The sequence below is a fragment of the Lolium rigidum genome, chromosome 2 (genome assembly GCF_022539505.1).
Source record: "Lolium rigidum isolate FL_2022 chromosome 2, APGP_CSIRO_Lrig_0.1, whole genome shotgun sequence".
Taxonomy (NCBI): Eukaryota; Viridiplantae; Streptophyta; class Magnoliopsida; order Poales; family Poaceae; genus Lolium; species Lolium rigidum.
In genome coordinates, this window is record NC_061509.1 from 71,001,680 (window position 1) to 71,013,718 (window position 12,039).

Consider the following 12,039-nt stretch of genomic DNA (forward strand, 5'->3'; position numbering starts at 1 on the left):
AAACATTCAAGTATTGTCATAAAAGTAGCATGGAACATAAGAAATTATAGAAACGTTTGAGACGTATCACCAAGGTTAATGAAGGGCTACATCAGAGGCTGCAGAAAAGAAGGAGAGAAAGGTTCAGAACAGTGAAAAACTCGGCAGATAGAATCACAAAATAGTAGCAGACTTACATCATCCAAGGGCGGAGTCGATGAACCTCCGGCTATGTTGAATTCTCCGCCTAGTTCAATCCTCGCCCTCTTTGGCGAGGAGGCTCGGGGGCTGGCGGCAGGAGTTGACCTCTGAATATCTGGATGAGGAGTCGAGGTCTCCTCCGTCGTGCGGTGTGTATCCGACAGAGCCAAAGTATGAGACGTGCTCATTGGAGCAGTCACGTCGCCACTGGGCAAAAAATAGAATGAGATTATTTGACACACAATGAATAAGGAAAACAAGGCGACATGGTAACTTACGAGCTAATAAGGGCAGCGTCATAGGCGTTGAAGGGCTTCGTCTCTTCAGGAGCAGTCCCTTCTGGAGCAGTTTCCTCGACAGGAGAACTGCTCAGCTTGGAGGTGCCAGAGCCTTCCGCGTCACCCCTTTTCCGTTTGTTCCTCGGCGAAACAGCGGAAGGGATAGACTGGGTCGACTCCGAAGCCTCGAATTCAGCTTCTTTTTCAGAGGAAGCCGCGGATTTGCGAGAAACCGCGGCTTCGCTCTCAGGACGAGAAGGGACCTGGGCGTTGTCAGATACGACTGCTCGTTCTTCGACATCTCCACCTTCGGGAAGGGGAGCTAGAGATGATGTAGTTTGATGGTTCTGAACAAGACAAGAATATATTGACAAGAAATTATGACAATGAACAACAAAATACCAGTCGAAGAATTAAACAACAGACAAGCAGTCGATAAAAGATAGATTACCTAGGGAAGGGCGTTGGTTCCGCTATACGGCGCCACGCGACAAGATGTGGGGATGGCGTCTTTCTTGCTCAGCGAGGAGATCTTTCGGACAAGTTTTTCCAAGTCCTTGTCCGGTAGATCCTTCGACACGCGATCCACGTCTTTGTCGCCAGCATACATCCAAAGAGGGTTTTTGCGAGCCTGCAGAGGCTGCACCCTAATCCTAAGGAAGTACGCTGTTATCTGGATACCCGACAGCTCTTGGCCACGGGTATTTTGGAGCTCATGGATGCGTTTCATCAGCGCCTCTGTCGCCGATTTTTCTTCGTCGGTAGCTTCTGTATCCCAGGATCGGCGGCGGAGGATTTTTTTCGCCACCGTTAAAAGGGGCGATGTTGTATTCCAGCGAGTCGGGGCACTCCTCGCGGACGTACAACCATCTTTTGCGCCACCCTTGGACGGAGTCGGGGAATTTGACGTGAAAAATACTCGACATCAGGGCGGACACAAATAACAACACCGCCTATGTTGTAGGCAATGTTGTGGGAGCCATTACGGCGGACGAAGAAGATGCGCTTCCATAGAGCCCAATTGGGATGGACTCCAAGGAAGCATTCGCAAAGAGTGATGAAAATAGAAACATGTAGGATGGAATTGGGCGTAAGCTGATGAAGCTGTAGCCCACACACAAAAAGCAATCCTCGAAGAAACTCATGGATGGGGGCAGAGAGGCCTCGGATGAGGTGGTCAACAAAGCTAACCCGATATCCAATGGGAGGCGTCGGGTAGCTCTCTTCGCTGGGGAAGCGCAGCGCATCCTTCTTCTTGCTCAGACCAAGTTTCTTCAGCAGGTTGATGTGCTGCGCAGAGATCTTGGATCTCTCCCACTCTGTAGTTCCTAGATCTTGCGCCGCCATCGTTGCTTCGGGAGTGCTGGGCCTCGTGAGTCTTGGCCGCGGTGGCACCAACAATGGCGTGGAGGAAGTACGGCAGTGCGTGAGCGCTGCAGTTTTTGTGGTTGCGGGGAGATTTTTGCAGAGAGGATTTGAGCGCGACGCAGCGAAGGGGATTGACGGAGGAAGGCGATGACTATTTATAGCGGGCTCAGTCCAAGCGTCGCACCATTGGATGATATACGAATGGACTTGATGATTTACACGTGGCTCAAGGGGTAAAACAGTATTTTCACCGAGATGGAACTAGACAGGCGCTACAGCGCGCGTGCCAGGAAAAGCGGAGGACGTGTGTCCCCCACTTACGTAACGTGTCAAAATGGCGCAGATTTTGGGCCCGCAGGTCAGTGAAGGGACAGAACTCGCGTGTTCCCGATACAGTGGTCGTGGCTATCGTCAACACTGATATCACCTACCAGTGGAAAAATCTCGGCTGTGGTGTTATGAAAATTAGCGACAGTGAGGGAATACTGATAATCTCGAGAGCCTTTGATCAAATACAAGTTTTTGTTCAAATGTTCGGGGGCTACTTTGTAAAGAAGTTTCGGGAAGTTTGATGGAGATGATTCAGAAGGGGATGTTTCAAAAATATTGCGACAGAGATAAATTGGAGCCTACAGCCAAGTATAAATACTCGACTGTAGCCTCGGGGGCTACTCCCATCGGGAGCGCTGTTCGCGCACCCGATAGATATAAAGATGAACATAAAAAATGACAATATAGCGGCAAGGATGCTAAAAAGGTGAGCCTACAACCAAGTACAAGCACTTGGCTGTAGCCTCGGGGGCTACTCCCATCGGGAACGCTGTTCGCGTGCCCGATGAAATTTAATAAGTCCCGATGAGCATATTTCGAGTTATCAAAATAACTCTTCATATACTCCCATCGGGAGGATAAATTAAAAACAATATAAGTCACCCGTTGACTCGAGTAAATGTGCTATTCCAGCAACCGGAAAAAAGCACTCGACAATATATTCTCAGAGCGCCTCAGTCGCGAAATAATCTCTGAATGCCGCAAAACTCTGCGAATGTAAGTCCCCGGGATCCATCCTGTGCGGCGTGGCAGCGCCTCTGACGGCGCTTTGCTACTTTTTCCGTATCAACAGATACGAAGAAAAATCCTAACGGACGCGTTAGGTGCCCGATAAAACATGACTGGAATTCGGCATCTGGTAAGACCTTAAGCGGCACATGTCGAATTACGCCAGTATCCTGAGATCATGTCCAGGGACGTGATTTTGAAGTAGGTTTTTGCGGATTTCCACAAGAGCAGTTAACTGGTACCTGATCCGTCAGATGAACCAGCCCCAATTACCATTATCCCTGTACAATATATAATAAGTTTGTAAAGGTTATTTGTCGAGTCGAAGAAATCATGTGCTAATTGTAAAGATGGAGATTTTCCGTGATTCTGCGATTCAAGCAAAATCTCGGAGGCTATTGACATAGGCATCCCCAATGGGCCTGCCGAAAAAGGTACCCGGAGTTTACTGGAGGCCCACGACCCGAATTTTTAAGCTCGGAAGCCCAATTAAGAGATAGTTTGGAAAGATATAATTGTATTAGGAATATCGACTTGTAACTATTACGGGACGGTTCAGAAACCCTCCCGGACTCTGTAAACTTGTACATCACGAAACCCTCGGCTCCGCCGCCTATATAAAGGGGAGTCGAGGGACAAAGAAAGGATCGATTCATTGTTTTCAGACAACCCTAGTTTTCATAGCAGTCGAGTACTTTTCCGGCTGAAACCTTCGAGATCTACTTGCTCTCTACTTCCAACTAAATCCTAGTCTACAACTTGTAGGCATTGATAAGTTAATTCCTTATCAATGGGAGAAGTCATGCTGTTAGTAGTGGAACTATGTTGACTAATATGCAATGATTTGATATTTAAGTTGTGGTGTTATTCTTCTAGTGGTATCATGTGAACGTCGAGTACATGATACTTCACCTTTATGGGCCTAGGGAAATGCGTGTATTTGGCTACTAATTGCGGGGTTGCGGGAGCAACAGAAACCCAAACTCCCGTTAGGAAACCGGTGCACGAGGGAGTGTAGGATCTCAAAGTTTAAGGCTGTGGTTAGATTTATCTTAATTATTTTCTTGTAGATTCGGATGCTTGCAAGAGGTATAATCACAAGTATGCATTAGTCCAAGTTGGGGTAGTGCATTAGCATAGGTTCACCCACACAACACTTACCAAACCATTGAAGATTATTTAGCTATGTGAATCCAAAGCACTTGACGAAATTCCCGTGTGTCCTCGGGAACGTTTGGTCATCATAAGTAAAACAAACGGCTTGTCCTTTGCTATAAAAAAGATTGGGCCACTCGCTGCAATTATTATTACTGCATTTTATTTACTCGTACTTTATTTATCTGCAATACCAAATACCCCTACAAACATGTTTAATTTGCTAGTGTTTACAGTGAATCCTCGATCAAAACTGCTCATCAACACCTTCTGCTCCTCGTTGGGTTCGATACTCTTATTTATCGAAAGTACTATGATACACCCCCTATACTTGTGGCCTTGTGGGTCATCATCGGCCGATACACATTCTTCTCATAACCTATCTTCTGATATTTCCAAAAGAGCTGCTTGAAAGTAATTTTCGACCTCTTGCCCTGGTGCTTATCACGACTGTTTTCTTTGTTGGTCTTGCATGCATCGGTCTTTGGATTTTCGCCTCCCCTGCAGCATCAGACGACTTTGGTGTAGCCTTTATGGAATTTATGTCTTCCATATTATCATTGATGTGAATATTTTCCATGCTCGATGACTCGCCACCACCATCTCCAGTGTGTATATTTCCGCCTTGGGGTGATCCGACTTGATGTAGCTGAATCGACACTTGGTCGCCATCAAGACTAAACCTAGTCAGATGGCTGTTTTCTTCTGTGTCAACCAACTTCAATCGTCCTTTTTATCCAATTGTTTGGTTTGACAAAACACGTTGCAGTTCATTTGCTCTGGTTTTGATGGATCATGGTGATCAACGGATATGGGATTATTTGATGATGCTCCGACAAGGTGATCACTCATGGTTGGACTAAAGGTACACCATTTCATCCCACAACCGATATTGAGGTTCCGACTTTGGAATTAAGCAACCGAGTGGTTCCGGCTTAAGGTCATCTAGCTCGGATATGCACCGCTTCACGTCCTGCTTTTCCGATGCTCTCAAATCGGCTATCTCGGAGAACTTCATAGTTGGCCTTATGTTTCTGCAACCAACATGATTACAAAATATATGTCTCACATGAGACCAAATGTTAGCCAAGTATGATACAAAACAAAGCTACCCACGTAACCATGAAGCTTAGCAGGAGAAGCTTTGGTTGCACAAAATTGTCTCTATCGGCCTAGATAGATGTTGTAATGCGCTAGCCAATACATTTAGTAACAATCTTGTTGCTAACAAATTAATTACTCATCTTTATTGGTATGCCAAAGTTTATGAATATCTTGCTCATACATGTATTAACAATATAATTTGGAGCAAATCGAAAGAAGAGTAACTTAACTGCTAGACATTGAAAAAACGTCGGGAAGATTAACTGATTTCTCAACTGGAACAAATATTGGTCCCGACCTGGAATAACTCTCCAACACTCCGCCTTCCTCTGGATCTCGCACCTCATTGCCCAGATGACTGCCTTCACCCAGATCCTTTTCGGCTAGACAATCCTGAGGTTGATGCTCATCTTTAGCCGGATTTTGTTCGGCTATGTCTTCTTGTTCTTGATGCTCATCATCTTTGGCACGAAACTCATAGTAGCATAACATCGAGCGTGTTGTATCCATTGCGAGATTCAACGATAACAGTCGAACTCATCATGTTATTCACCAGCCTATAATCTAGGGTAGCCAATGAGTGGCAATTCGAGTCGCTCCATCGTGTGTGGATAGTAAGGAGGTCCTCCACCTGCTTATGCTCATAGCTATATGGAAGATAACTAGAGCTAGCTGATATAGTCTGCCCGACCGTACCAACGAAGGGCTATTTGCATCTAGGTAAGAGAATCCATGATCCATATTACCTTTGTAGATAAAAGCCTTCTTGATGACATTTTTCCTCATAGCAAGAACGGGCAGGAGACCGTCCAATGCTTCTTCCCCAGCGAAGTCGCCAAAAGTGTGTTTGACCCGGAAGTTTCCACCTAGATGCTAGAACTAAGGATTTACAGCCAAGATCAAAAATATGTTGCCTCGATGCCGAAGGAGGCTGGCCAGGGGCAGTACGCTGCAACTCACGGCAAAGGAGGCTGGCGGGAAGCGCGATACGCAAGACAATACGACTAGCGCTTTTTTTGATATCCGAAGCCCTGGTTCCTCGTGAGGAACCCCGTTGGAGGTTCTGGAGCTATGGACTGCTCCAGGTCATCCTGACAGCCCCTAGAGCTTGTGGATTCGCAGCTCGCTGCCATGGGTAAATTAACGAAGAACGAGAAGCATAGGTACAAGGGTAATGGATGATGAACACAAAAAGTGTAATAGTTGATAGTTTCGATTGGCGTTACTCAATCGTCCATCACCTCTCACATATATATGATACAGATGGTAGCTTCCATGCTACTGTCGCTTGAGAGAATTTCTCACTGCTTCAGGAAAACTGGACAAGACTGGCTCCTACTGCTGTTGGCAAACTGCAGCGCCAATTAACGTGCTCCTGTCCTACTTCTATGGAGGTCCTGGCATCTTTAGATGTGACATCATCCATGAAAAGGGGAAGGAGACCATCAGCAACTCAACGTCGTTCCTCCTAAACTATGCAAATTGTCTACATGAGCCAGACTCAGAAGTGAATGATTCGGAAGGTAAAAAAATCTATGTATTTCTGACAACGATTGTTGTGCATTTCAAAGCAGGCTACAGACCAATGGCAGACAAGAGAGGCAAAAATTGAAGGAAGGAGACATCAAAATCAACATTGACGCAGCCTTCAGCCCATCCACCGGCGCTGCAGCTGTCGGCGTGGTTGCCCCCGATTGCCTGGGATACCCAGTTGCGGCTGCCAGCTTGCCCATCATCGACTGCACCAGTGCTGAAGAAGCAGAAGCTCGAGCCATCCTCGCAGGCCTGAAGCTGGGTCTGGATCATGATCTGAAAGTGACCAGGGTGGAGTCTGACTGTACTACTACTGCAGTCAAGTCTACAAACTCACCGGAATCTATCACTTCCAGTATTTGGTCTGTGTACAGGGACATTAGCTACACTAGATCTCTATTCTCTGGTTGTGAAATAGTGCAGATTGGGAGAAATCTGAATCGAGACGCTCACGGCCTAGCTAAGCTAGCTGCCCGGTCTGTGGAGGTCAATGTGTATTTGTAATCGGAACATTGCATTGTCTGATTTCAATATATGAGATATTTCACCCCCCCCCCCCCCCAAAGAAAATGATTTGCACAAGGTCATGAAAAGGGAACGTAAAACAGCAAACAACAATCATGAAATCAGGGCTTGGGGACGACCAGAAATGGATAACAATGTGCATCAGTTCTCAACCTTCAAAAGCTTTCTCCCCATCCTGCTTAGTGCCTACTGGAAATCATATCATCAAGGCGTTCAACAATGTAACCTAATGACGCAGTAGTACAACACAATTCAGGCTATGATCAAACAAACAAGGTAACACTCCGCATCCGAAAAAAGTTTTCACATAAAGGTTCCACTAGAGTTCATAAATAAAGGGCCATAAAAGGCAACTATCAACATGATTTACACCTGAGAACTGACCGCAGCAGTAACTGTGAGAGGGACTTTGCAAGTTGCTTTGTTGTGCCCATAACCCTTGCACCTGCTGCAGCGCACTGCCCTTTTGATTGTAATACGAGGGTCAGCTGGCTTTTCCTTGGGTCGGCCGACTTGGCGACGGGTGAGAATGGGACATGGTTGCAACCCCGCACTCTGTGATAGGTCAGCTGATGCAGAAGGTACGATAACATCAGGTATCGGGTTGATCGACACGGCGTAAGTCATGCGGTAGCACTCTGTTGTGAAATACTTGGCACAGTAGTCAAGCGGATTCTGTTCTGTTTGCTCAAATACGGCAAGCGCATGTGGGCAAGGAATCCCGACGCACGCCACTTTCCACAGTTGCACTCCCATGTATCGATGTTGACAACATAGACCGAGCCATCACACACTTCAAACACATTACTGTTTCCATCTTCAGCTGAGCAAACAACACCGAGTGAGAGAGCTTTGCTCACCTCTTCCTGCATTTTCTGATTGGCTGATGGCGTTAATACTTCTGACCATGTATTGGAAGATTCCCTGCGTATATAGATCGTCTCCATCAGGTTACATCTGATTGTATCAAGCAACTGCACTACCGGGAGCTCATATCTGTTGGGGATCCAGTCAGAAATTGTCTCAGAAATGCTGCATGTGTATTGGCCAAGACGCGACCCTTTGAAGAAGGCATCTGACCACCGGTCAGGTTTAGCTTCCATAAGCCATTCAGCGAGCTTATCAGATTCAGCTTTGATGAGTTCAATATAATGATTGAATTCATCAACTGTGCATGAATATATGGCTTTCTTAAGATGCTCGACCATTATATCTTTTACATCTTCACTCCAACTGCCATCCAGTTGTGTTTTGAATTCTTCAATAAAAAAGTTGACATTGTATCCATGATAACTGTCGGGAAATATTAGAGAAACATCATTCCACAGACCACTTTTTCCAGTTGATATGAATGTTAATTCTCCAGGCATAGGCAATGATGCCTTCAGCTGTTCAAGAAACCAATGCCAGTTTTCCTGACTCTCATCATCCACTACAGCCAACGCAACGGGGAACGCATCACCTTCACCATCAACAGAAGTAGCAGCCAGTAGTTTCCAATGCTTATTTGGTTTCACAGATACCACGTCGAGAAAGAGAAGAGGCCTGCAACCATGCTCAAAACCATGAAGGGAGGCATGGAATGCAACAAAGAAGCGGAACTTTGAATCTTCCAATGCCACTACTGTTGCCACACTCCCAGGGTTTGTTACTAAAATTCTATCACGAAACCAAGGTAACTGATTGCATGCCTCTTCATGTGGGCTGTAAAGTTCTTTTCGAGCTATTAATTTGCCTCGCCAAGCTTGAGAGTAGTTCAGGCTTAGTCCGTATTCACGCTGGAGATCATTTGCAATATCTCTTGGTCTGTAGTTTGGACTGTCACGTAATTTGTCCTTAATAACACTAGCAACCCATTTTTGAGAAGCTAGACGATGACTTTTGACAGTCTCGGACTCACATGTATGACTCCCAACCACCTTCTTTATCATGAACTCCTTCTTTGCAGGAGATTTGGAGGCATGCATGCGCCAGGGACATACATCATCAGTACATTCCACGGTGACACGAGAAGAGTCATTCTTGATAAATCTGTAGTGAAACCTATGTGCAATGGCATACTTGTGTAATGCATCACGGAATTCCTTTGGACCTTCAAACACTTGGCCAACTCCAGTGATCGCATTCTCCCAACTTGCGCAGATCTTTTGTCGCTTAGATCCATCTGGAGTAGTACCTGTTATAGCAGAATCAGCAGGGGTGCTGGAGTCTTCTACAGGGCTCATTATTACCCTGCAAATATATATCATGTCATTTCTAGAATACACTTACAAGGATGTTTATATCAGTAAGAAAGCTACCTGTTGTCAACCTTCTTAATGACGTAGATGTATGTTGTCTCCGACTCCGCATGGAATTCCACCATGCGCTTAAGGTCTTTGTCATTGGAAATCGAAATCAAAGTCTTATTATTTCTTGGAAGGAAGTATTTGAACACATAGGTATCAAGTTTGAGATTATTGAGTGTTGAAGATATCTCATGTTTAAACGCTTTAAAAGTCCAACCACTTTTCACATGCATCGCATGCGCTTCTCCACCAGAATAGGTCATACGACCATCATCCTCAGTTGTGAATTCTCCACCTATTTGAAGAACAGCAACAATCTGCCTGCTCCCCATGACTTACTCCTTCCTAAGAAGATATAGCAAATCCAAAGACCTCTAAGAAGATCTGCAGGATTCATAAGATTTATGCTTAATAAGTTAGCCCAGAATGGAAACCATTTATGGCAGTTTATTAAAAATTGCTCAGTGGGCACTTATTCAAGTTGAAGAAACAATTATGCTGCAATACTGCACATTGATAAACTTGTTACTAAAACTAGCAGGCCATCATCAAAAGAGCTAACTTTTTTTTTTGACAACTCTCAAAAGAGCTAACTAAGTAATACAGAGAAACAGCTGTGTGAACTAAATATAGAATAACATACTAGCGCGGCATTAAAAATCGAGAATTTGGAGTTTCCAAAACTTTGATTTTGTATAAAATATTCAAAACAATAAGAAAATAATTTTTAGACAGATTATCCTAATTAACTATAATACAGTTCAGTTGGCTCATATAGAAAACTCAGTTATCAACTGTTTGATATGTAACGATAAATCACTTTACTAACACAAGATCCCACCAAACAAATTCAAATTCTGGGATATACCATTCCTGGCTAGTTTCGATTAATTTGGCCTTGGTAGCAAACATCAAATTAATGATGCTCAAAGGGCTTAACATGTAAGCTCTAATCTATAAATATCTTCCATGCATGTTGCTGGAATTCCCCTACCTTACTATACGGAGACTTATGATTGGTAAAGAGACATATTTTTTTAGTCCTTGGTTTCTGACAATTTTCTTTTGGTTGTCACATAAATAACCAGTATTTGGTGGTTCGTCAATTTGCACAACTGTAACCACCTGGATGGGAGGAATGGTTCAAAAATTCATTGTATTAGTAAAAGCACATTGCCATATATTATGTACAAGTGTATAGTACATATGAGCGGCAACATAAATTTACGGGCGCCATCAAACATACATGAAGCAATGAACTTTCTATGAAAGAAATCCCTACATGTGCATATCTGTTAAAAAAAACTAGGGCAAGACAAAACACAGGAGCACCTGGGCAGCCATGGCCCATGCGTTCGGCAGCTCACGAGCCACCATAACAAAATTGGCTGCAATTTCAGGACCTTATGATCCCAGGAGCCGTTTAAAGGCACAAATTCCATCGAAATCTAGTACTGTACTTAGGCTAGTTCGTGGATGGTCAGCAGAGAAATACACATTGCTGTAAAAGACCACCAGGTGATAATAAAGATATAATAATACAGAATGGGAATAAATCAAGTAGTCGATCCTGCTATCGAACCTTGAAGCTGAGCTGAGCTTAGCTTGATCGACACTGCCGCTGGTCCGCTGCTCGCTTGAGCTTGATGCCGTCACGCGTCTCGCAACTCCAGCTCGCCCCAACGGCCCACGCGCCACTGAAGCCTGCTGCCCCACGCCTACGCCGGCCGCCGGCGCCGAACTAGGGTTACCGAATGGGCAGGTGAGATTCGAGGTCGAGTCGAGCGGGGAAGACGGCGGGTGGAGCTACCGGAGACCCCGAGAGGGCACCACGACGCCGACGATCCGGCCGTGCGGCTAGGGTTTGGGCGCAGGAACTGGCCGATGTGGGCTCGTGCACACCTGCACCCTAGGCTGGGGAAAAATATCAGGTCCTCACGCAAAGAAGGAATTACAATCTTGTCCTGCTTTTGTGGGCTGGAATTGGACTAGGTAATTACAGTCGAGTCCTTGTAGGCCTTCAACATGGCTCTCATGGGCTAAAATGGAGTAGAAGATCTCATTTTGTAACAACCAAGTAAATATTTCCAGTAATGTATTTTCTTCACAGACTAAAATATCTTAGTGCAATTTTTTATGAGCCAAACAAATAATTGTTTTATTCTAGGAATGTAGATATATATTTATATCGATATTTTCTCCTTTTGTTATTACAACTCATCTATTTTCTCGAAAAGACAAACTTCTACTTGAAGAAAATGTCCTTATTCTAGGAAAATAATTGTTTTATGAGCCAAACAAATAATTGTTTTATTCTAGGAAAATGCATTTTTTCAATAGACTGAAAAGCAATTTTATTATTTCTAGCCTATGTGACTATGGTTGGTTTTCTTCTTTTATTGTCCTTATTTGTGTTGTTAGGAGAAAACTAGTTGAAGCCATTCAACTCTAGAACATGCAAGCGATAGTTCAAAAAATAATATTTTTTGAGCATCCTTTTAAACGTCATGGTATTATATTAAACTCGAGTGGTAACAAGAGATATGTTA

The 12,039-nt window shown here is 44.5% G+C and overlaps 1 protein-coding gene across 1 annotated transcript; it reads right to left on the reverse strand.

Annotated features, from left to right (window-relative positions):
- Positions 1-86: 86 nt before the first annotated feature.
- On the reverse strand, positions 87-11,369 carry LOC124689861. The gene is made up of 8 exons (XM_047223322.1): positions 11,073-11,369; positions 9,503-9,874; positions 7,899-9,434; positions 7,640-7,757; positions 6,768-6,953; positions 459-805; positions 177-387; positions 87-98 (listed from the first exon to the last, which is right to left on the reverse strand). Exons 2-8 carry the CDS (start codon positions 9,820-9,822, stop codon positions 87-89), a joined length of 2,730 nt encoding a protein of 909 aa, XP_047079278.1. The 5' UTR covers positions 9,823-9,874; positions 11,073-11,369.
- Between the last annotated feature and the right edge of the window lie 670 nt (positions 11,370-12,039).

Bases quoted from the DNA above. Each gene is read 5' to 3' on its own strand.
- LOC124689861 (XM_047223322.1), bottom strand. From the start codon at position 9,822: ATGGGGAGCAGGCAGATTGTTGCTGTTCTTCAAATAGGTGGAGAATTC. The intron at 6,954-7,639 runs GTTATGGGCACA...GGTCACTTTCAG, and splicing joins GCGCTGCAGCAGGTGCAAGG to ATCATGATCCAGACCCAGCT. The intron at 388-458 runs GTAAGTTACCAT...TTTTTTGCCCAG, and splicing joins GACGCTGCCCTTATTAGCTC to TGGCGACGTGACTGCTCCAA.